At 37.5% G+C, this 22,552-nt stretch overlaps 1 protein-coding gene across 6 annotated transcripts in view; it reads right to left on the minus strand.

Moving 5' to 3' along the window:
• Positions 1-1,946: 1,946 nt before the first annotated feature.
• hnrpkl (heterogeneous nuclear ribonucleoprotein K, like) overlaps positions 1,947-22,552 on the minus strand; it is a 31,445-nt gene continuing 10,839 nt past the window's right edge. For 2 of the 6 annotated variants that reach the window (XM_056265497.1, XM_056265498.1), the window contains exons 3-16: positions 21,720-21,817; positions 21,580-21,636; positions 20,676-20,719; positions 15,701-15,773; positions 14,516-14,629; positions 14,264-14,392; positions 13,807-14,117; positions 13,626-13,679; positions 11,760-11,802; positions 10,525-10,540; positions 10,227-10,259; positions 10,027-10,094; positions 8,292-8,461; positions 1,947-2,838 (exon numbers count right to left, since the gene is read on the minus strand). In XM_056265497.1, the coding sequence (XP_056121472.1) occupies positions 2,808-2,838; positions 8,292-8,461; positions 10,027-10,094; positions 10,227-10,259; positions 10,525-10,540; positions 11,760-11,802; positions 13,626-13,679; positions 13,807-14,117; positions 14,264-14,392; positions 14,516-14,629; positions 15,701-15,773; positions 20,676-20,719; positions 21,580-21,636; positions 21,720-21,817 (1,241 nt within the window). In that variant the 3' untranslated portion in view covers positions 1,947-2,807. Of the gene's footprint in view, positions 2,839-8,291; positions 8,462-10,026; positions 10,095-10,226; positions 10,260-10,332; positions 10,426-10,509; positions 10,541-11,759; positions 11,803-13,625; positions 13,680-13,806; positions 14,118-14,263; positions 14,393-14,515; positions 14,630-15,700; positions 15,774-20,675; positions 20,720-21,579; positions 21,637-21,719; positions 21,818-22,552 lie in introns of those variants that run through there. The other 4 variants (XM_056265499.1, XM_056265501.1, XM_056265500.1 and 1 more) reach the window with 4 other exon arrangements.

A 22,552-nucleotide genomic window follows, 5' to 3' on the forward strand; every position in this document is an offset into this window, starting at 1 on the left:
AAAAATATCGCATTAGCAATAATAAAAGAAAACAAACACTTGCCAACCATGGACAGGTCAGTGTCTGAATAATTTTTGGTCCCAAGCTTTTATCAACTTTACTGGTAGTCCACTGTATGAAGAATTTTCGGGTATAATGTGTCAGTTTACTTTATTTTGCTATCCTCTTACATAAATGAAGTGTGCACCCACTAGTAAAAAATAAAATAAAAAATTAGATTGAATAGTCTGAATTACTGTTTGGTTTGACTGTATTATTCTGATTGTTCCAATCCAATCTGACTTCTGACCTGTAATGCTGCCTGAATCATAATCATACACTGTTCGTTCGTTGGCCAGAGGAGAACTGGGCCCGACTGAGCCTGGGTTCTCCCAAGGTTTTTTCCTCTATTCTGTCACATGATCAGTTTTGGTTCCTTGCCACTGTCGCCTTTGATGCCATTGGCTTTTGGCTTGCTTAGTTGGGGACATTACATTTAACATTTAATATTTAAAAATAATATTGATCTGCCTGCATTGACACTATATGAGAACTGAACTGGAAGATGACATCACGGTTTTCTCCAGAGAGGCTATATAAATGAACTAAATTAATAACTTTTTTACAACAAAAATGAACCATCACTGAACTTACTTAAGCTGGAATGTTACACTATTTTCTTCTAGAAACAAAATTTGTTGCATTATTTTCCTGTTATCTCTGAAAAGCTGCTTTGAAACAATCTGTACTGTAAAAAGCGCTATATAAATAAATGTGACTTGACATGTGACTATATATATATATATATATATAATTATAATTCATTTCATTTAATGTTTAATTTATTTCAAGAATAAAGAATATAGTTTTTATAGATTGCTGGGTAGATTACTTACAAATTGTAGTCAGTTACTGATTCCAAATTGCATGACAAAATTGTAGTTAATAATGTAATCCAGATAACTCATTTTAGGTAATGTATTAATTCGGACTACTTTTGACCTAACTTGTTTATCACATTGATTTGAATAGGATATCCTACCATATTGTTATAAAAATACAGAGAGAAAAATATATTCCATTCTTTATCATCAACATGAAGTGCATTAAATACTACATTTCATCAGGGTTTCCCAGACTGGGGTTCGTGAGTTTAATTAAAAGCTATATTAAATCATACAAATTTAAATAAATAATTTTGAAAATAAAAACAAACAAAATAAAAACTTTTTTTTTTTTAAAGGCCTATTTGTTTACCAGCATGTCATGTGATCATTAATATCAGAGAACCGTGAACTTCATTTTATTATTGACCTAACTTATTAACTTAAAATCTAAGGGCTTACTTCAAGTAAATATATTTGGGCAAAGAGGTTCAGCAGACAAAAAAAAGCTGGAGAATCCCTGCATTGCATGTAAATATGAAATTACATTAATTTGTACATTTTAATGTGTCTGAAAGACAAGCCTTCCAGAGACAGGAATACAAGGTTAAATGACTCACTAATTGATCATTCAAATAATGTGTGTTTGTCGGGAGCTGATTAGATATGCAATGTTGGGAAAACACCTCCCGCTCATGACTGAGACTGGTCTGTGTGTGCAATTCAACAAACCTGGAAGACCTTCTGAATGTATACAAACAGTAGACTTATAGAAAGGAAAATGTCAAATATAACAAAGAATCAGAATCAATGAATTATGAATAATTTACTGCCATTGAGAAAATAACATGTAATCATTAGAAAAGTAGTGTGATTAATAGTAGCCTATTTTGAAATGTAATATAATCTAATTACAAGTACTTCATATTTGTAATCCAGATTACATGTAATCAGTTACTAACCAGAACTGGGTTATCAGTTCATTAGAATAACCCTGGTTACTAGATTTCCTGCACATTTGAATTGCATCTGTCCCTTGGAAAAGCACAACAACCAAGACAAACACACACCCAACAAGTCTGTTTTAGTAAAAGGTGGCACAGATTTTATTTTGAATTTCTTTTAGATTACACCAGAGGGGACAATGAGAAAGAAAGATATATGATATCATGGAAGAGACCTGCCACAATTTTTTTTTTACAGAGAAGCTTTTATTCCCCCCCTCCCCCAAACCGTGGAGAGAAAGAAGTCTAGAAAGATCCATCTAAAATGGTAAAAATGCTTACAAACAGACGTACAAAAGCGCCAGCAAGATTTAACGGATCCCAATGTCAATGAAGTAGAAACGGTCAATCCATCTCTTGAAGTTTTTTCCAATCTGAAAATCGGGTTGAGAAAACTAAAAAAAAAAAAAAAAAAAAAAAAAAAAAAAAACTCAGGAATGAATACTTTTCCCATCCTGAATACCTTCATTTTTCAAATCAAAATAGATGTTCATCCTTTAAATAAAACGGCACTGATATTAAAACTTTAAGGAACTGAGCTTAGTATTTACACTTCCCCAAAAAAGTCTCATCATCAAGAAAACAAGATAATGGGACAATAAATTCATTGGCAAAAAAAGAAACAGAAGATTACATTCTGCATGTTGCACAGACTAAGCATGCAGCTCTGGTAAGGCCAACAGCGGACATCACAGATGGGCTCCCTCTACTTACAAAACAGTACAATCAATAATGGAAAAATCACGTGCAGAAAGAATATGTTAAAGAAATAAAAGGATCCACTTGCTTTTGAGAAAACCTTTCCCTCAAATATGTTGTTTAAAAAATATTGTTAGGAGAACTGGCAGGGAGCACATCTACCCAAGAAGCAGAGGAATGTAGGTTCTGAAAACAAGTTGAAGTGAATGGGTATGGCAGTTTGGCTTCGATCTCCACCCTCTAGAAGAACCGACCAGAGTACTGCTTCACGCTGAAAGAGGAAATGACACGGATGAAAACAGAGACAAAACCTCATAGTGCCGGGACAGTTCAGCCAGCGGCCAAGTGATTTATAATCGGAAAACGCTGTTACAATAAACAATACAAAAACTGTATTATATAAAAAGTAAATACAGGGAGTACATCATCTGGTTTATAATACACTGTGCAGGAAATATTATTAAACATGTTGATTTACTTATGAGAGCATTTTAAGGTTGTTTCCTGACTCTATTAGCATCTTTAAAAGAAAACTCCGGCGCAAAATCAACCTTTGGTCTACTAAAACATTGGTACCTAGTCAACCGTTCTCTGAGATTTGTTTTCATGATAATCAAATGTAAAGAGTTGTATCTCTCTTTAGCGTATAACGCTAGTAATGGGGGCATTTAATAAGTAAAAAGAAATCGCTAGTTAATACCACTAACAAGGCTCAAAATAGCCCCACACTAACACAGTAACATAATGAGGGTCCCTACATGCAGAACAAAGCATTGAGAACTTTGTAAGTGTACAGACCGTTTAATAAGAAGATATTTTATGAAGACAGTCCACTTCGTGTATACAGACAGGAGCCATCTTTGGAAAACAGTCTCGACTAGTCAAACCACGAACGCCATTCATACAGTTCAGAAGTTCACTGAACTTCATACAGTTCAGCTCACTTAGCACGTCATTCGTGGTTTGACTAGTTTGACTCATTATGTTACTGTGTTACTGTGGGGCTATTATGAGCCTTGTTAGTGGTATTAACTAGCGATTTCTTTTTACTTATTAAATGCACCCATTACTAGCGTTATACGCTAAACAGTTTTTAGAGATAAAACTCTTTACATTCGATTATCATGAAAACAAATCTCAGAGAACGGTTGACTAGGTACCAATGTTTTATTAGACCAAAGGTTCATTTTGCGCCGGAGTTCTCCTTTAAGGTTTACTCATGCTAGCAAGCAACAGGTATTTAAGTCAACATGAAACATTTTCATACTTTTATTTCAGAGTGAAACAGGATATTCACGTGCACATTTTCACATGCACATTACTGCTGTCTGTAATGTAACACAGCTGCTTTAAAACATCAGGAATTTGACGACTTTAGCTCAAATTAGGTAGGGATCGACTAGATGATTAGGTAGGGATCGACTAGTTGATTTGTACGGATGACTAGATTTTCCATTCATATTTTATTTTGATATTTTAGCGGCTATGCTTTAACGTGCAAGCACTATGGCAAATAAATTTGATTCGACTGCCATTTAGCTGTTTTACCTAGGGCTGTGACGATTACCGCAATAATGAGATTCCTACTACGGTGTTGAGGTCTTCACCGCACTTTTTTTCTCCGAGGCATTTGCGAGAGCGAAGTACCAAAGTGACAGCAATCAGTGCGAGCACTTATGCCGAGTTCAGACTGCACGATTTTAGCCCCGATTTTGGCTCGCCGACAGGTTTTGAGAAATCGCCGACAAATAGTGCTCGTTCACGCGAGTGACAATCACGCAGTGTGAATGAGCAAAGACGCGATCTGAGAGAATCGCCGACGAGTCGCCGACGCCCGTGAGATATTTGGCATGCTAAATATCTGGACCTGTCGGCGATTCACAATCCTGCTGTGTGAATGTGTTCTGACTGAAAACTACATCAGCGATGACCGACAGCCAATGAGAGAGCAAGATACAGGGAGGAGGAGGAGGAGTTATAGACCAGAATATCAGTATTTTAATAGATAGGCCTATATTTACAATTATATCAAACAGAAACAAAGCACAAACATTTGCATGACCAGCAGCAAAAGCAGGACATGTGCAAAATTATTTATTTACCCCCAACTCTCTTTGCAAAACACAGTCCTTGCTCCCCTCGTCTTCCCAACCATTTCCTGCATAAAAAGTTTTTTTTTTTTTTTCGCTACAAATCAGTGCACAGACAATTTGTAGGCTATCATTTTTAATAACAAATTCAGTGTCGCGCGAGACCTCCGGTCTCACGCACGCGTGATCTTCCGTTATTTCCTATCACTTCTCGCGTTTGTTTGGTTGTGAAACATAGTTTGCGGACCAGGCAGAAGTTGTCGGCGATTCTTTCTTTTGTAAAGTCATGCAGTGTGAAACCTCCTGTCGCCGATCCATCGTGCAGTGTGAACACAGCAGCAACTGAATGTTACCCCAGATAGTCATGCAGTGGGAAAACAACAGTGACCCGATTATTTTGAAAATCGTGCAGTCTGAACTCGGCATTACTGATAGCGTGACTCGCTATTTGGTTGAAGAAATGGTGCCATTCCGTTCCTTTGAGATGCCAGCGTTCAAAGCCAAGCTACAGGCTTTTGATAAACAATATGTACATCCTGACCGAAAGTACTTCTCTCAAACAGCGATCCCTGAAATGTATCTGTCAGTGAAGGACGGCATAATACGGGACTTGAAAGACGTTGATCATTTCTCAGTGATGTGGTCATGCATAAACATGATGCCATACATGTCGCTAAATCGTACATATTTTACGAGTTGCCCAATTCGCATCATAATCTTACCTTAGCATTCAAATGAACGAATATTTTCATAACAACATGAGCCTAGATCAAGAAAGACATCAGCGTGATTGATATTCAAAATGGAAAGCAAGCATTTTGTTTAGGGTTTGTATATCTGCAGTTCCAATTTCGGTTTCCATTTTTGAATGACGAAAACAGACTATTGATACCTGCTGATATAGACAGATATTTACTTGCACGCAGGTGCAGAACACACATGCTATTTGACAGTCGCCTTTCGTCCTTACAGTGTGTTCAAGCGCAGCTTTTTGACAGACGCAGCCGACGAGAGGAGTCAAACACAGTCAGCTTTCGTCGCCGCTAGTTCTTTTGACGTCGACATGGTGTGGCGGGCTTAAAACTCAACTGGTCCAACTGGCTCTCTTAGCTAACTAGTGTTGACAAGAGATGTATATAATTTGAGGGCATCAGGGAGCTGCTATCAATATGCAGGGTATTGAAATCACTTTTGATCAATTTATCAATGACGCTCAGGATATGTTGTGCACCAAAACCTCTGCCATCGTCTTGTCAGTCATCTCTCCTCACGTCATAAGTAAAATCTCAACTCTGCAGCTCTTTATGGAGCAGAGCAGACGCTTTTAGTTTATAATTGTAGTTTAATTGAAAAAAATAAAAAAATAAATTCTTTCCTTTTCCTTTAAATCCTCGCTTGTCTGGCTTATGCTATTCCGAGCAATGCACTTCTTTCGTTGTTTTTGCCGCTTCACGATGACTCGCTTGGTTTAGTCCTCAGTTGTAAGTCGCTTTGGATAAAAGCGTCTGCTAAATGTAAATGTAAAACGTAAATGTAATTGTATAACTAATTTGTGAATTCGAAATTGGTATTGAGAATTGTGAAAATTCAATGGCATCTAAAATTTTGGTTTTGTAGCAACCTTATTTCCAGCGAAAATAACTATATTGTGGTATATCTCAGTGAGAAGAAATATCTTATTATCATGAGATAGTAATTTTATCTCATGTGGTCTTAGTAATTTTAAGACCACATCAATTAAGAAGAGTAAAACAGGGTCAATTTTGATTTCATTCTGACTTTACATTTAACAAAATGACTTTATACCCATGCAATAAGAGTGAATAATAAGAGCGTTTCATTTGCATGAGAACACCATTGCATGTTACAGACAGGAGCCAGTTTTGCATTAGAAAGCAGTTACAGTAGAAAGCTAGCATGGAACAGTAGAAAGGCTGGTTTACGTCCATGCTGAATCAACAAACAGCAGAAAGACTTCAAAACAGCTTGATTTCAGACAGAGTATAAACCAGCAAAGACATGGTCAGATGAGAGTACAGATGTTAGTCAGAGTAGGTTAAACTGGCAGGCCTCTTCAGTTAGGGTGGGTGAAATGTGTTTGAGGGTAGGGGCAGATGATGCTGGGCCTGTGCTGTAGGGCAGACTGTGATTTGTTGTCACTTCATCTAACTAACAACAACAAAATCACAAGTCTTCCACACAGAAGCAAGCCAGCGTTCACTCCACTCTCCTGGGTCCCACTCATTTGCCCCTCGGTAAATTATGTTTGGATTCTATCCCAAATGGAACTAATAAAACAAACCCTTTTGTACACATTTCACAAAAGGAAAAAAATGTGAAAGGTCAGGCAAAGAGAAGTGCATGAAACAGCAGTCAAATGTATATGAAGCATGAAGCAAGTGTGTAGAACTATTGAAAATACAATTTAGTTCCACATACAAAAGCAAAAAGAGACAGGCAATTTGGATTAGCATTTCAGCACCTCTATAGGGGCTTTCACACCAGAGAGTTATAGGAACTCAGTTACAGGATCTAGCCATCAGGGCAGTCCCCAGAGAACTACATTTTTTCCCTAGGGCCATTTTCCTGGATGCAATCGAACCGCCAGTAGGAACGCCGAAGTGACTTAAGCCGTCACAACGTCCTGCCACTCTGGTTGTTATGCAGGACTTGTATTTTGATGGCGCGGCAGACTTAAGACGCCGCTGAGAAAGCCAGAACCCGAGCACACAGTCCTCTGATTCTCCGTCTTCATTAGTTTACGATCTGTTCAACAGTCCTATCTAATACGTTATTAGATAGAACCGTTAAACAAAGAAAGTAAACGGTATTATAGTATTATAGCGTTTGCCGTGTGGTTAATGCCCAATGTCGCTAAGTGAGCAGAAATACATAATCACGTTTTGCTTGGTCCCCTCAAAGTCGCATTGGATTTTCTCAGCGCAAACTTTGGTGTCAGTCCATCTATCGCTGTTCTCCATGTTCATGGAGTTAGTTTGTGGAATAAGTATACGTAAACTGTTTACACGGCTTTTTAAAAATGGTGGGTGCCAGTGTTTCGTATGACATGCGTTCGGCCAATCAACGTACAGTTACTTCATCGGTAGTTCCTATTGTGCTGGGTTAGACTCTACTCTGATGTAGGAGCTACTTTAGTCCCCACAAAAGCCGTTCCTATAACTAAAATAGTTCCCAGTTCCTGCGGTGCGAACATGCCAAAAAGCAGGTACCTTCGCCAATAGTTATAGGAACTATGAAAATGTTTCTCCGGTGCGAAAGCCCCCCCATTTTCACCCTAACAAAATACAAGACTTAGTATACTTAAGGAAACAAGGATTTGTGTAACTGTGTTCAAACCAGGTATGACAATATAAAGCAGATGAAAATCGATTTTTTTTATGTCCAGAAAAAAAGCAGATCTATCAGGATCGTTATATGAAATCATTAAAGAACCGTAATTGTTAAGTGGAATCAGAACCCATACTGAAATCTAATTGGTCCAAAAATCCCATTCTGATTGGCTATGATTCCGCACAGCATTTTCGTGAGCACCCGTCGCACCTGGTCAGGACACATGATGGTTAGGTGTCAGGATGGGGTTGTGGTAAAGTGATGGAATGGGTGATAGACTTGCCTGTTCTGTAGTAGATACTGGGCATTCTGAATCTGGTCCTGTGTGCCTGTGATGGTAATAATCCGGTCCTCTGAGCCCTCCAGAGGCTCATCTATTTTGATAGATGCTCCCGACTCATGACGAATCTGCTTGATCCTCTGTCCGCCTTTCCCAATGATAGAGCCGGCCAGCTAGAACAAGAGTTGAGCAAAGCTTTAGTAAGTACGGTTCAGGGTTATTACGGTATGCTAAAACAATTGATTTGAAGACAGTATTGGAGTTAAATTAAATAAATATCTGCCAACAACTGAAACAACAAAAATAAATAAATAGTTATTTTTTCTAAGGCAGTATTTTGGGTTTGAATTATGAATTAGGGCTGGGTATAGACCTTTATCACCGTCCCCATGTCATCACATCCGGCTCCAAATAGTAGCGGAATCGAATTTCTCCCTGCATTGTTAATGGATGATAACCAATTTTGCCAAGAAAATAAAACTTAGTTGAATTTGATAATAAATGTAATATGTAGTCTTATGTGATACCCCAGCATGTATGGGTCGCTTTCATTTTAATATGCACCATTATCAGAGCGATAAAATTGTCAGGGCTGCCAGATTCGCCACAGTCATGATATGAATAAGGATCTGCACGCTGCTAAAGTTACTACCAGAGGAACAGTTGTAATGCACTGTTTTAATTTGAGTTTGAGTTTTTTTATTGTTGCAACATGTTCATTATGATTAATCTCCCATTTTGTCTACAATATACTGCCATCTGATTATTGCACTCAAACTTTGATGTCTCATTTAAGAGTTTTTTTTTTTAATAATCAACTCTGGGCTGTAAATATTCCTTTATTTGAACAACTTTTCAACTGTACAAATTTGATACTACTTGATTGTATCAGAAAGTAAAGAAAAAGCATTAAAAATGCAAACATTCTTTTTCGTCTTTATTTGTAATTAATGGTTATATGCGATTATGTACTGCACATATACATATGTGCGTGTACGCTCCCCTTTAAATCATGAAATGTGTGTTGGAATAACATTACACCTTTTTTTCTGTCATTATACCCGATTAATGGTATATTAAGTAGTGTTTTTTGAGCTGTAGCTGTGATGAACTGAACATGTTGTGAATTGGACTGCATTGGCTGCGTTGTGTTTGTTTTGCATGCAGCCAACAAGGACAACTCAGTAGAAGTAGTTTCTTGCCATTTCACAGTATACTGTCTTTTTTGCATTCTGTCTTTTTCCATAGCACTGAAGATTCAGTAGTGGGAGAACGCTGACAAAGAAACTTCTAATTGAACAAAATTAATAATAAAACCAAACTATGCTGTTGTGTGTTAGTTCAGCAGTATGCATTAACATCTGCATATATTAAGACAAAAATAACAGAAAACAGACAGAGCAAAAAAGTTATTATATATAAATAAATATGATTAAATATATAATATAATGATATGCACTATAATTTCTATTATATTCTATTATAAACAGTATATAAATAATACTAAAATGGCACTGGTGCTTAGATGTGGGCAAATCAGACTCGGGTCATTTCCCACCCACTATTTCCACTCATTTAGGTGCACCACTAAATAAAACGCAAAAAGCCGCAAAAACAAAAATCTATCTAAATTTTTTAAACAAAATCAAAGAAATGTCCTTTAAAAATAGTATGAAAGCACAAACTATAATAACCTTATATATAATATGGTTAATAAATATGCACATTTTACACTCACATCTTTAGGGATGGTCACTTGTGTTGTAATAACAGGCCCACCAATGTCGCTGTAAGAACCTCGACCACCTGATGACACAAAGATCTTACTGTGATTCAGCCATTTTATAGTTATATGTCGGCCTCTCATTCACACTCTTATACAAGCATAATTAAAATATATAATTCATATTCCATTATCACAGTATCTGACACACTCACCAGATTGGAAGGGCTCCCAAGAAGAATTATTGTCTTCAGGTGAAACAAGAAAAGAAAAGAAGATGGAAAAGGTGATCAAGATATCAGAGCTACGACAGTGAAGGATAGAGAGAAAAGCAGGAAACACTACGCTATCAAGAGGAGAGCAGTGCTCCGTTTGACTGGAGGTAACCTTGAGCTAGTGTGTGTGTGTGTGTGTGTGTGTGTGTGTGTGTGTGTGTGTGTGTGTGTGTGTGTGTGTGTGTGTGTGTGTGTGTGTGTGTGTGTGTGTGTGTGTGTGAAGCTGAAAAACACTCACCATATCCACCTCCACTCTGTGTACAACGATGGGGGGGAAAAAAAACATGGAGTCAATTCAAAGAGCATAAGCATACACTCAAAGCACATTCTACATGGATAACTCATTTTTCAAGCTCCAAATCTGACACATACATTTAAAATTAAAGCAATAAACCACTCGAGGCCATGCAATACAGTGATTTTACCCCACTTAAAGGTTTTTAGGTCACTGCTTCACACACCTAACACTCCTTACCACTGTAAAACACTTGTAAGGCTTGGGTTCAAGGGGCCTATTGCTTTTAAAAAACTGTGGCAACAGCAATATGACAGATACTAATGATCAATAAATAATTAAAACTGATTTCTATTGCATTGCAACAATTTCATGACAATTAAGCATATTTACCCTAAATTTCATTACTGTAATCTCATTCAAAAAATTTCACAATATTTAATTTATTGCATTACAATGTCTGTATTACAATAGTGAGCCCACTGAACAATGAAAATGGAAGGGATAAGTATTATGGTATCAGGAATCAAAGGAGGAAAATGGATTAGTTTGTCATGAATTTGCCAGAATGCCAAAATCCTTCTAAACTGACTTTTTTTTTATTGCAACATAGAATATATAGTCGTTCTAAAAATAAACAACTATTCTATAGAATTTATTACACCGTTGATATTAGACGATTGATAGATCACCGATAAATTGATATTATAGAAACAAGACCGGGATGCGTTTTTTTTGCAAATGGTCCAGCTGAGCATATTGGCTATATTACAGCAGCTTGGAATGTACCTCACCCAATTAGAGTCTAAACTATCAGTTTGTACAGCAGAATTCAGCATGCATGTGCTTGATTCTCTTTATGGACAACGACAGGCTTGCCATCTTCCAGAGCGCTCAACTCACTCAGAGCAGCGTTGCACAAAGTTCATTGGCAAGTGTGATGGCTTTCACCTACGTATTTAACTGCTCCTTGGTAACCAAGGCAACAAGTGATTCAAAAATCTGTTGCCAAGCAACAGCAGGCCAAACCAGTGCACTAGGCATAAGAGCTTCACATATGCATCTATTACACTGTCACTTCAGAGAGAAAGAATAAGCCATTACACTTTTTCTGAAAGTGCCCATTAATGACATGAAAAAGACTTTCCTTCACAATGATAAATGACAATCAAGTGATGAGTCTCAGTACAAATGTTGCAAAAATACAAATTCACATGCAGATGTTCATTTATCCTCACCATGCTCTCGTAGCGGTCTCCAGGTCGCCCCCTTCGGTCACTGCTTACAGGAAAAGAGACATGCTTAATTTGATATGCTTGTAGTGGGCATGCATCTGAAACCTCTGAAATAACCCATACACACATATATTTGTGCTGTCAACATTAACGGATTAACACACGCGATTATATTTTTTTTTTCAGTTTAACGTGTTAAAAATAAACGCAATTAATGCAGCATCCATAGGCTAGCTTTACATTATATGATCCCACTCTTATTCATGCAAATGCTTTTAAACCATTCAATCGCGACAAGACAAAAGAGAACCCGCTGCCTGTGAATTTCCTGTCTGTCACACACACGACGCACAGAAAAACGCGAGCCAGTTTCGTGCAGAAATAGAGTTCTCTTTTGCGATTAAATATGGGTTTATGTGAGGATTGGTTTAAGTTCACTTAAATAAAAAGTTGTTATATTTTTAGAATAATAAATGTTTTTTTTTTTATAGGTTTCAATTACACTAATGTTGAATGACTATAATCATATAAAAAAATCTATTTCATTGATACATCATGTAGCTGTATTAGTATCAGTGATACTGGCCTTCATATTTATTGAAATTATTTTATTTAAATAAAATTTTGTATATTAATAATATGAATATTTATAAATTAAATATTATATATTTAATTAAAATATGAATATAAAAAAAAAACCGCAATTTTTCTGGTTAAAATTGTGATCTAAAAAGTGTTGTGCTTAAATATAAAATGTGACTAATAATGATTATTAGTACTAAATCTTTTACAAAATAAAAATTACTACTATTGTAACAACACTTTCATTATTAAAAATAAAAGCAAGCATTTAAGAATAAAAATAATAATCATTTTATTTTACAGAAAACCTTTATCTTACGGAAAACTGTTATCATGCAGGCTGTCAGGGACACAGGCGGCCTATAACTATAAATCATTAGCCAGGAACACTTCAGTACACTACTACACTGGAGAAAAACATGGATTATTATGTTTACTTCGAATTTCTTTAGCGAGAAGTATTATTTTTCATATTTTTACCCAAAATTGGGTAATGTAAGCATTATAAATATATGTTTGTTTCATTCATACTGGAAGCCGGAGGGCGCCCTCGCGCAGACAGTCCAAAATATGCCTCACAGAAGTAAAACTTATAACTTTCCAGAAAATCCCTAATATGGACAAAGGCATCCAGATATCACTGTAACTGAATAAAAAGATAGAAAAAGATAGAAAAGTTTTGACTTATTAAACAAAGATAATAAACAAGACTACAACAGTTTATGGTTTTTCTGTATTCTTCAAGCAATCTCATGTATTTTCATAAGAATAAATTATATTTATAAATACAATGAATGCTAATCGACATTAGATTACAGAGAGAGAAAAAAACGTAAAAAAAAAAAAAAAAACTACAAAATAATATAAGTGTGTGATAATGATAACATGTAATATCTGGCACATTTTGCTTTTCAAATCCACATCATAAGTGACTCAAACTCACAGCACTTGCAGAAACGGAGCAGCATTTACTGAACTGATCAAGCCGCTCTGATCACACTGCCACTCCTCACTATGAAACACACTGTGTATATTCATTTTAAAAAATTATTATAAAAAACCCTGCAGCCTTTGCCATTTCATATTTACACCAAGCCGAATTGAGATTTCGGTTTTATTTCGATTAATCGTGCAGCCCTACATAAAATAAATATTTAAATTGAAAAGGCCATCAGCTTTTAGGTTAAACATAAACCCATCTTGAATCCTTAATTGTGCTTTCTCCTTTTCTGTTGATTTGCAAACATGTAGTGTGCCAGTATATTTTCTGCTTTTGTGGTTACTTACCTTGGTCTGTCGTCCATATTGCTGTGATAGCTCTGGTGGGAAAATCTATCACCTCTGGAAACAAAAATGGTGTAATCAGTTATTCTGGTATGATTCATGATATCATGTGAAGTGAAATCATGTAGGTTGTAGAAAACACTTTCTAGTGTAGGTTGCACAATAAGCAACATTCTCTACATACCCTCCTCTAGGTGGTGGTGGTGGGGGCAGAGGCAGATTTCGGGCCCTACTGCCCCCACGCCCTCCTCTCCCTGGTGGGGGTGGAGGTGGTCCACGGCGTGGGCTCATATCATCATAATCTCTTCTGGAAGGGGGCATGGGACGGGCACCACGGCCAGGAGGCATACGATCGAACCCTCCCCGGCCGCGCATCGGGAACCCACCCATAGGCCGTCGCCCTCTCTCTTCATACATCATGGTAAAACCGCCATAGTCATACGTTTCATCATAAAAGTTTGGGTCATAGGGCTGGGCTCGACCTTTAATAGGAGCCTACAGATAACACAGGACACATATAAGCTTTATTTATGAAGCAAAGTGTTTATCTAAAGAAACTGTGGATGTTGCTACAATGTCAAATGAGAAAACTGTATAATAAAAAAAGGGAAAACAAGTCCTTGCATCTGTCATCATCTCACCTCTGAAATCAGCTCTAGAATGACCTTGATGCACTCAACCACACGCTCAGGTTTACCCCCGACTAACACTACGCGGTCAGTGGAGTGGGGGCAGCATTCCTGGAAGAGCTTGATTGTAGTTTGGGTATTCTTAAAAATGAATACAATGTCTCATCAAGAAATACATATTTTTGGTTAAGCTGATGTAAATATTTTAAGCTTCCTGGTTCCGAACTCTATTTTACGATGTGGTATTTTTATCACTGTGCTTACCTCCCTCAGTTCCTTGATCTTGGCACCTTTGACTCCGATAATGCCTCCGGCCAAACTCTGATGAATCAGTAGACGCAGCTCACAGTCAAAGTCAGTCCCGCTGTAATGCTGATACTACCAAATATACAGAAAAAAAAGAGACCGTTTAAGGACACGTGCAAACCAACATACATAGTCACATCCACAGCTTCTCTATTATTATTCTTCATTGAAATATTTGATATAATTCATATTTTTAAAACAGGTTATATATTTTTAGCAATGACAAATACTACTGTACTGTATACAAAGTCTACAGTAGGGATGCACCGATACCACTTTTTTTCAGACCAAGTACAAGTACTTACATTTGGGTACTTGTCGATACCAAGTACCGATATGAGTACTTAATAATACCATTACAGGTCTTCTAACAATGTTTTATTTTCATCAGATGTTTTTCACTTTCTGACTGTAACAAAGTAAATATACAACTTGTAAAATCAAATTGCTTGTGTTAAAGGAGCTATTTCTCACCCCTCCTCTTGACAATTTAGCAGAGCATAGTTTGCCGTCTGCTCTACTTTTATCATCATCGCTTATCTTAAAATATCTCCAAACGGCTGACATTACTCCTCCGACTACCTGCTCAACTGACAACAGGCTAGGCTAATGTCACGTTGCCATAAGGGGCCGTCGTTATTTCAAATGTAGACGTATTCTCATAATAGAAGCGGCGCGCTCGTTTTTCCAGGCACGCCTATATTCATGGTTGCATAGCAACGACAGACGCCATGCTCCGCAAGCGCTTGTGGAAAGGAGAAGAAAGCGGTGCGGCCGCAAATTCCACGCGCTTTTAGACGCGATATGTGAACGGCCCCTTAAAGTGGTATCGGGGTAGTTGAGCGATTACATGAGCACAGTATTGGACCGACACCTGAGTACTGGTATCGGTGCATCCCTAGTCTATAGTATAGCTTTCCAATTTGGAATAGAATATTGTATAAAGTTGGACTCAAAATTTAAGTTTTTATTCACTGACTTTTTTTTTTAAATCATATGCGTTTGAAACAATGCATCAACTTTTAGAGTAGACAAGCGTACAGATGACATCAAAACTAATGGATATGGTCTAAATCCTGCAAAACACCAATTTGGATTTCATAGGGTTTTTAATACCTTCGATACTGGGTTTGGTATGCTCACCTCCTCCAGTGTAGGGATGATCTTCAGCAGAATCTCACCAATGGTCTCTATATCTGCACTCACACTCAGGATACTGTAGCAGAACATCAAGTGAAATGAAAGATAAAAGCAAAAAAAACAAAAGAAAACAAAAAACAGATACAAAACTTTAGATCCTGAGCCCTGCTGCATACCACAAAGCAATGAAGGGGGAAATAACACTTTAAACCAAAATAAAGTAAATTAAAAAGGACTGCTGAACACATGTTTTAAGTCTTCCAACACTGGACTGAGATACGGGCAATCGACATGCACTCAGTTCTCGCACATTCAATTAAAACAGGTCTTGAAGAGATGGGCGACAGTGGGAGGGCTGAGACTGAACAGGCACTGTACGGCTACACGAGCCGAGAAAATGAGAGAGAGCAAGACAGGCCTGCTTACCACTATGCCACCACCAGATCATTTGGGAGAAGAAAGGAAGAAATATATATTTTTTAAAAGTCTCTTGCAATTCACTCTATGGTGCCATCAGCACATGGCATTCTCTCAACGACGAGAGAAACTAACAGAAGCAGCAAAAGAACAAGGCGAAGGGGAAGGGAATAATGAGAGATTTTTGCAGATTAAGAACCTGAACGTATGTGGGCTAAGAGAAGGAAAAAAACAAGGGGAAGGAAATGCAGCACCAGAGAAAAATCAAAGACAACAGTGATGAGTGACAGAGAGGGCTGTGCCACGGCACTAGCTCAGAATCATGGACAGTGATGTTGTGAACAGTGAGGGAGGGGGGCTCAGGGGTTGGGGGCAACAAGGACAGAGCGAAAAAGAGATGGGCTTTTCCACAGTTCACCGTCAGTATCATCAGCTATGAAAATAATCATCCAAACTAGGGCTGGGCAGTATAATGATGCATAGGACGCGATAACTGGTAGATATTTTGCTATATTATGGCAGCTATACTTGCATGCATTAATGTGATAGACTGTTTTAAATTACCGCAAAGACCAAGAAGTAATGTAAAAATACTAGCAATGCACTTAAATTAATATTTTCGCAAAACATCGAAAAGGAAATTAAAGTCGCCATGAAGTTTTTTGGCTTTTAGTATGAATATGTAAGCCTTAAGGTTATCTGTAAGCTAGTGTGCTGCAAAACAATGACAAAATTCACATTTAGAAGATGTTAGCATTCAAAACTTAGTCTCTTACTTCCGCCAATATGTATCAAATATTTTCATGACATCACGATGCACTACAGCATCTCATCAGATTTTCTGTACAATTAAATGCTTTCTAGAGTCTATAGCGTCCCGCCCCCTACATTATAAACAGACGCTGAAGCTGCAGCCAAAATCGGTCAGTTCACACATTTTCTATTTTCTTCATGATGAATGACAGATAGTGTACTATATAGAGGATAAGGAACGATTCAGACAGTGCAAATATGCTTTACATTGGGGCGAATGAAGTCTGGCTTCACGTCAGTGACACACGAACCGCACAGTCTGCTCCGGTCCAGATACACGATGGCACAAAGAGGATCACATATGCGAGTCGGTGCAGATTACAAAATGTATCGGACCCATTTGAATTATGCACAGAAAGCTATATTTTAAAGCGATATGGTGAAGGTTAGGAGGAGAAACGGTTAGAGATTAGGATGAAACTTTGGCTTTATCGAGCTCTATGGCTCTGGCCAAACTGTGATATAAACTAAACGCTACAAAAGGGGAGGGGTTGTTCGGGGCTTTAAAGTTTTTAATGTTGTTTATATGTCTATGTGGTGTTTTTAATATGCTTTAAGACAAACCATGTGCCAATTCATAAATTAACACCATTGCTGAGTATTTTCTTGAAATCGCCGGTGTTCCTTACGTCACAAACTACAACGGTATAACCAATCCCCTCACAAGGGGGGCGAGCTTTAGCATATCATTAACTATGCTATGAAGCAGGGGAGTCACAAGAGAAGCCAGGTTATCCCGGTATACTTTTCTGTTGATATGAAAAATAGGGTACATTTATCAATATAGAGGGTGAATTATGTATAAGATGTATATTACGATGTTATGATGAACGATATTCCTTTCTCCACTGATGTTCTAAGTTGTTAAAAGGGTTTCTAAGGATACTGAAGTTTAGAAGGCAGACTGAGATGGGGAACGTGTTTGTGTAATATTAGCTGTTTGATAACAGTCAACCAAAAGGCCAATCATAATCATACCGTTATGTGTCCAACACTGTAGAGAGCGATACATAAAGGAATAAAATGATTGACTACAGGGGGACTTTAAAGTTTTCATTTAGCCGAGAACCGAAACTGAAAAAAAAGTTGCTGTAATTAAATTTTGGTAATTGGCAATTCTTTATGCTATTCAGGGTGTCATGTTCGCAGGTGATAAATTAAACCTAATAAAGTGAAGCTGCTAGAATAATTTTAGTTGCACCTAAGAAGTGCTAATTAAACGTCACTGTTTCAGTCAATGATTTCGGCGCTGAAAACTGAAAATTCAATCTTCCAATGATTTCGAATCAATTCATAAATTAATATTCGAAACGTCTGCTAATAATGTGATGTTGACGGAACAAAGAACGGCGCAGCATAGGACAGTTTAGAGAGCACACAGGCTTGCAATAGGGGACAAATGAAGCTTACTTGACAAAAGTTCCATTTCAGTATTTTAACAAATGGAACAAAGCCTTAAATAACGTATAATTACCAGCAATCCAGCACAAGATTTTTTTTTACTTTTTACACACGAGAAGTGTGCTCAACGTGGACTTGCAAGCGGTTGCTGTGGTAATGAACAATACCTGCTTGTAAAAGCGAATGAACATATCCTGTATCGGAGGCTAAATCACCAAATATTGAGAATGCAACAGTGCATATTATATTTATATAACTCCAAAAGATTGGCCACTGATCGGAACCAGCTGATATTCACAGAGTGGTACAGGTATGACGTCACTTTGCAGAAACATGTTAGCATTTTAGCACTTCCAGTTCCATCGTCCTGAAGTCAATGGGCTTTTTGAATGGGATTTTGGTAAAGGGCTAAAACAAGGTCTGGTGAACACAAGCTCAAGACGTTTTATTCTACGACAAAATACATCAGTATAACCACACGTGATTTTTTTAAAGCTGTTATGTGTCTTGAAAAAGGGAGTTTCTAACAAGTGGCTAAATGGGACAAAAGAGGCTGTCGGGGGCATTAAACGTCTTCACGCCAAACAGGGGTTCATTATGCTTATAATTGAGCTTTCAGAAAAAGAAAAAAAAACTTTCAGGGGAAATGTTTTTAGATAAAAACGGAGTTGTCGGAAGCTTAGTGATGGGGACATTAAAGTTGTGGAACCGTGGTGTAGTTAGTTTATAGCGTACCTTTAGCTTTTTGCTTCTGTCAGCTGCATTTAGGCTTCAAAATTCACAAAAGTTAATCTGTGAAAATAATCTTGATGGACAAAACTTAAGTATCATAAACAGAGCAATTCCAAGAGGGTCCTCACACCATCGGTGCTCGGGCCCTAATAAACTTTTGTTGATCACAGACCTTGTTTTTCACGATGAGCCAAAAGCCTATAGAAAAATCCTAATGGGTTTTTGTTGAGGGAACCAGTGTGATGCTAACTGTCGGTTGGCCTAACGTCATACCTGCACCAATCTATATCGACGATGCAAAAGACGCGCTCATGCCATGAGACACGAATATGTAAGGCTGAGTCTTAATTTTAACCGAGCTTGTGTAAAATAATACAGTTTACAAACTGCTGCTCTACTTCTACTGTCTTCTGAACTCTTCCCTCTCTTAAATAAAGCTCCAGTGTTGCCAGATATAAAAAATAAATAAAAAAGCTAAACAAGTCCCTTAAAAACGCAATATAATAAACAGACATAGCAAAACTGTATCAGGGGAGCAAATGTAAACGATATAACTGGTTACCAATATCCTAAAAAAAAGTTAGGAAATGTAATATATTATGAATTATATGGTTCAATATAAAATATTTAAATAATACAAATTGATTGATGAAGTAAAACAATTGAAAAATAACAATTCAACAAAACTTTAATTCAAGTTTAATTACACCTATGAGCTGTATTTAATATCAATCAATTGGGGGCACAGGTTCTTAGGGTGGCTGCAAGAACAATAAAATAAAATATCAAAACTAGTTTAGAATGAAATCTAAAATCAAATCTATGCATATATTGAATCGATTTTATAAAAAAAAAAAATTTATCGAATCATGACCCCAAGATTTTATTATAATCGAATTGTGAGATTCCAAAAGATTCCCACCCCTAGACAAATGCAACATTTAGTTGGTTTAGGTTAAGGAACGATGCAACTTCTCCAATTTTGAATTCAATTGACGCGTTCAAAGGTGTGTCTATTTTACAAATCCGAACGCAGACTATCCAATCAAATTTTATATTTATAGTTTTATTGTTTTGCTGTTTTTGCTATCAAACTTAATCTTTTGTTGAATAATCTGGTATTTTGGTTTGTATACATTATGTTCCAAATAAAAAGAGAAATATAAAAAGTACTTTTAGCTTGAAAGTTGAAACGCATTTAATTCACTCAATTATCTGAAAAGTGGAATCATATCATTAAATATGCACCAAAATCACATTATGGTCATACCGCCCACCCCTAATCCACACATTCAGCAGAGACTAATATGAGTGCAGTCTCTCTCCATCTGAAGCAGGAGAAGTGATTGATTACATACAATTCTGTGCAACAAAGAAAGTTCGCAAATTATATTCAAAGACTTAATGGGGGTGTTGGGGGAGGATAAAATACATTTAAATATATATATATATAAAAATAAAAAAATTAATAAAAATTCAAATGGAACAATACACGTTTCTTAAAGGGGGGGGGGACTATATGTGTGAAAATGTTAAAATGAAACAGAAGGCAGGTTATCAAAGACATGTGTTCTCTTTCTAATCAGGCAGTGAGGCAATAACTGGTGGGACATACCGCTCTGGGCCACTGCTGTCTGGGACTGATACACTGGCATTGTACTGCATTGGTCGTGGAGGTTGGCATTGGGCAGGGGCATTCAATCACATGATGTCAAGTAAGGTGCCCGTTTAAGGAGGGGCACGTTTATGGGCGGGGCCAACCGGGGTGTCAGGTGGGCGGGCGGGCGATCAGGGGCGGAGGTTGGGCCAACATCAAGGTGGGCAACGCAGGAGGGGCAAGTCGATCCAGTACATGGGCAACGGAGGAAGGTGGCCAAAAACAAAAAAAGTAAAGGAGAGGGAAGAGGGGAGAAGGAATACATTTTTAATTGAATACAAGGCTTTACTCAATCTACTGTCCAATTTTTCTTTTGAAGAGACTTGGCAAAGAATGCACAAGAAAAAGGGCTGGACAGATCTAAAGACACTTTTAAATGTAGAACCGCTGGGCAACAGTGGTTCATACAGGACTATGGGTCAGCTCAAGAGTCAAGACATCTGTAATTGGGTTTTCGAAGTGGGGGAGAGTGAAAGAGAATGCCTTCAACAATATAACGTTGAGAAGTACTTCCCCTTTTATACACAGTGTCAAAGACTCACAACATAGCCCCATTTCAGAGAGCGTGTCTGTCCAAATGAGCCAACCTATAGCTACAAAACGGAAGATCTGCCCTCAGGATCAAATGCATTCAAATCTTTGGAGGATTTTAATGGGATTTTAATGGACGGATTGGTGTCATGAGTTTTGATTTCTGGGATTTCAAATCCGAATGATTCGTGTTTTTGACTGGTAAAGCTGAAATGCTCATGAAAACAACTGTTGGTCAAAGGATGTTGTCAGAAGTCTTGTTAATACTTGACCATTAGAGAACATTGTTTAAAAGCTCATGATAAGCATGCAGCATGGTCTTAATACTCACATCTGTGCGCAAGGCTTTAATGTTCTTGCCTCCCTTTCCAATCACAGCCCCTGCATTCTGAAAACACAAAATGACACTGTTAAAATGTCATTATACTGATAAAATGGAGAAGAAAAGTGCATGTGTACGGCTTTACTCACTTTGCTCTGGAGAAGCACCCTGAGTTCCACCATTTCATCTGCGTTGCGGGAGCGTTTGAATGCCTGTTCCTCATCCATGTCCTCAGCGGGGCGCTTGCCTGAGGGAACACAAATCTGGCACTTGAGCCTCAACCACAATTAAAACATTCCTGTTTATCAAACTGCTCGTTCTGAGAGAGTGAGAAAACGATCGTCATTAGAATAACACACCCAAGTCTCCGCTTCCCCCACGCCCTCATTTTACGCCATGGACACACGGAAGACGGCAAAGAAGAAAAACTTCTCTGACGTGGAGCCGAAATGACCTATCACAATGCAATATTTTACAGCACGTCTTCTGAATTAGCATTCAATTTCGAATCACGTTACATGTATTGGGGTGTACAATAGTGATGATGATGATGTGATGTGGAGTAGGCCTACCATTCATTCACATTAATAATTGCATGACAATTTGTAATATGCTTCTTATTATTAGTATGATTTGTATTATTAATGACGCTTATTGTTATTTAGAAGAAGAATGTCATTATTATTATTATTTGTATTATTATTATTATTTAAAAGAAGAAGAATGTATTTTTTATTATTTTGTCAGTCTGAATTATTTGTTGGTCATTGAAAGCCTTTCGTTACCGAACCCAGTCCGTGCGCACCTGCCGGGGATAGGCCTAACCATGAAACGTCAGGGTAAAGCGCACAGGCTCGCAACTGAAGGAATACATATGCTTATAAATCAAATGCTTTGGTAAAGTCACACAAATTAAACATTGAAGTCCATGTTGCACAAAAATAAACACTGAAGTAAATAATTACTATGTTTTTGTTTTTTT

This window comes from Rhinichthys klamathensis, unplaced genomic scaffold (genome assembly GCF_029890125.1).
Source record: "Rhinichthys klamathensis goyatoka isolate OS25496 unplaced genomic scaffold, OSU_Roscu_1.1 h1tg000234l_1, whole genome shotgun sequence".
Taxonomy (NCBI): domain Eukaryota; kingdom Metazoa; phylum Chordata; class Actinopteri; order Cypriniformes; family Leuciscidae; genus Rhinichthys; species Rhinichthys klamathensis.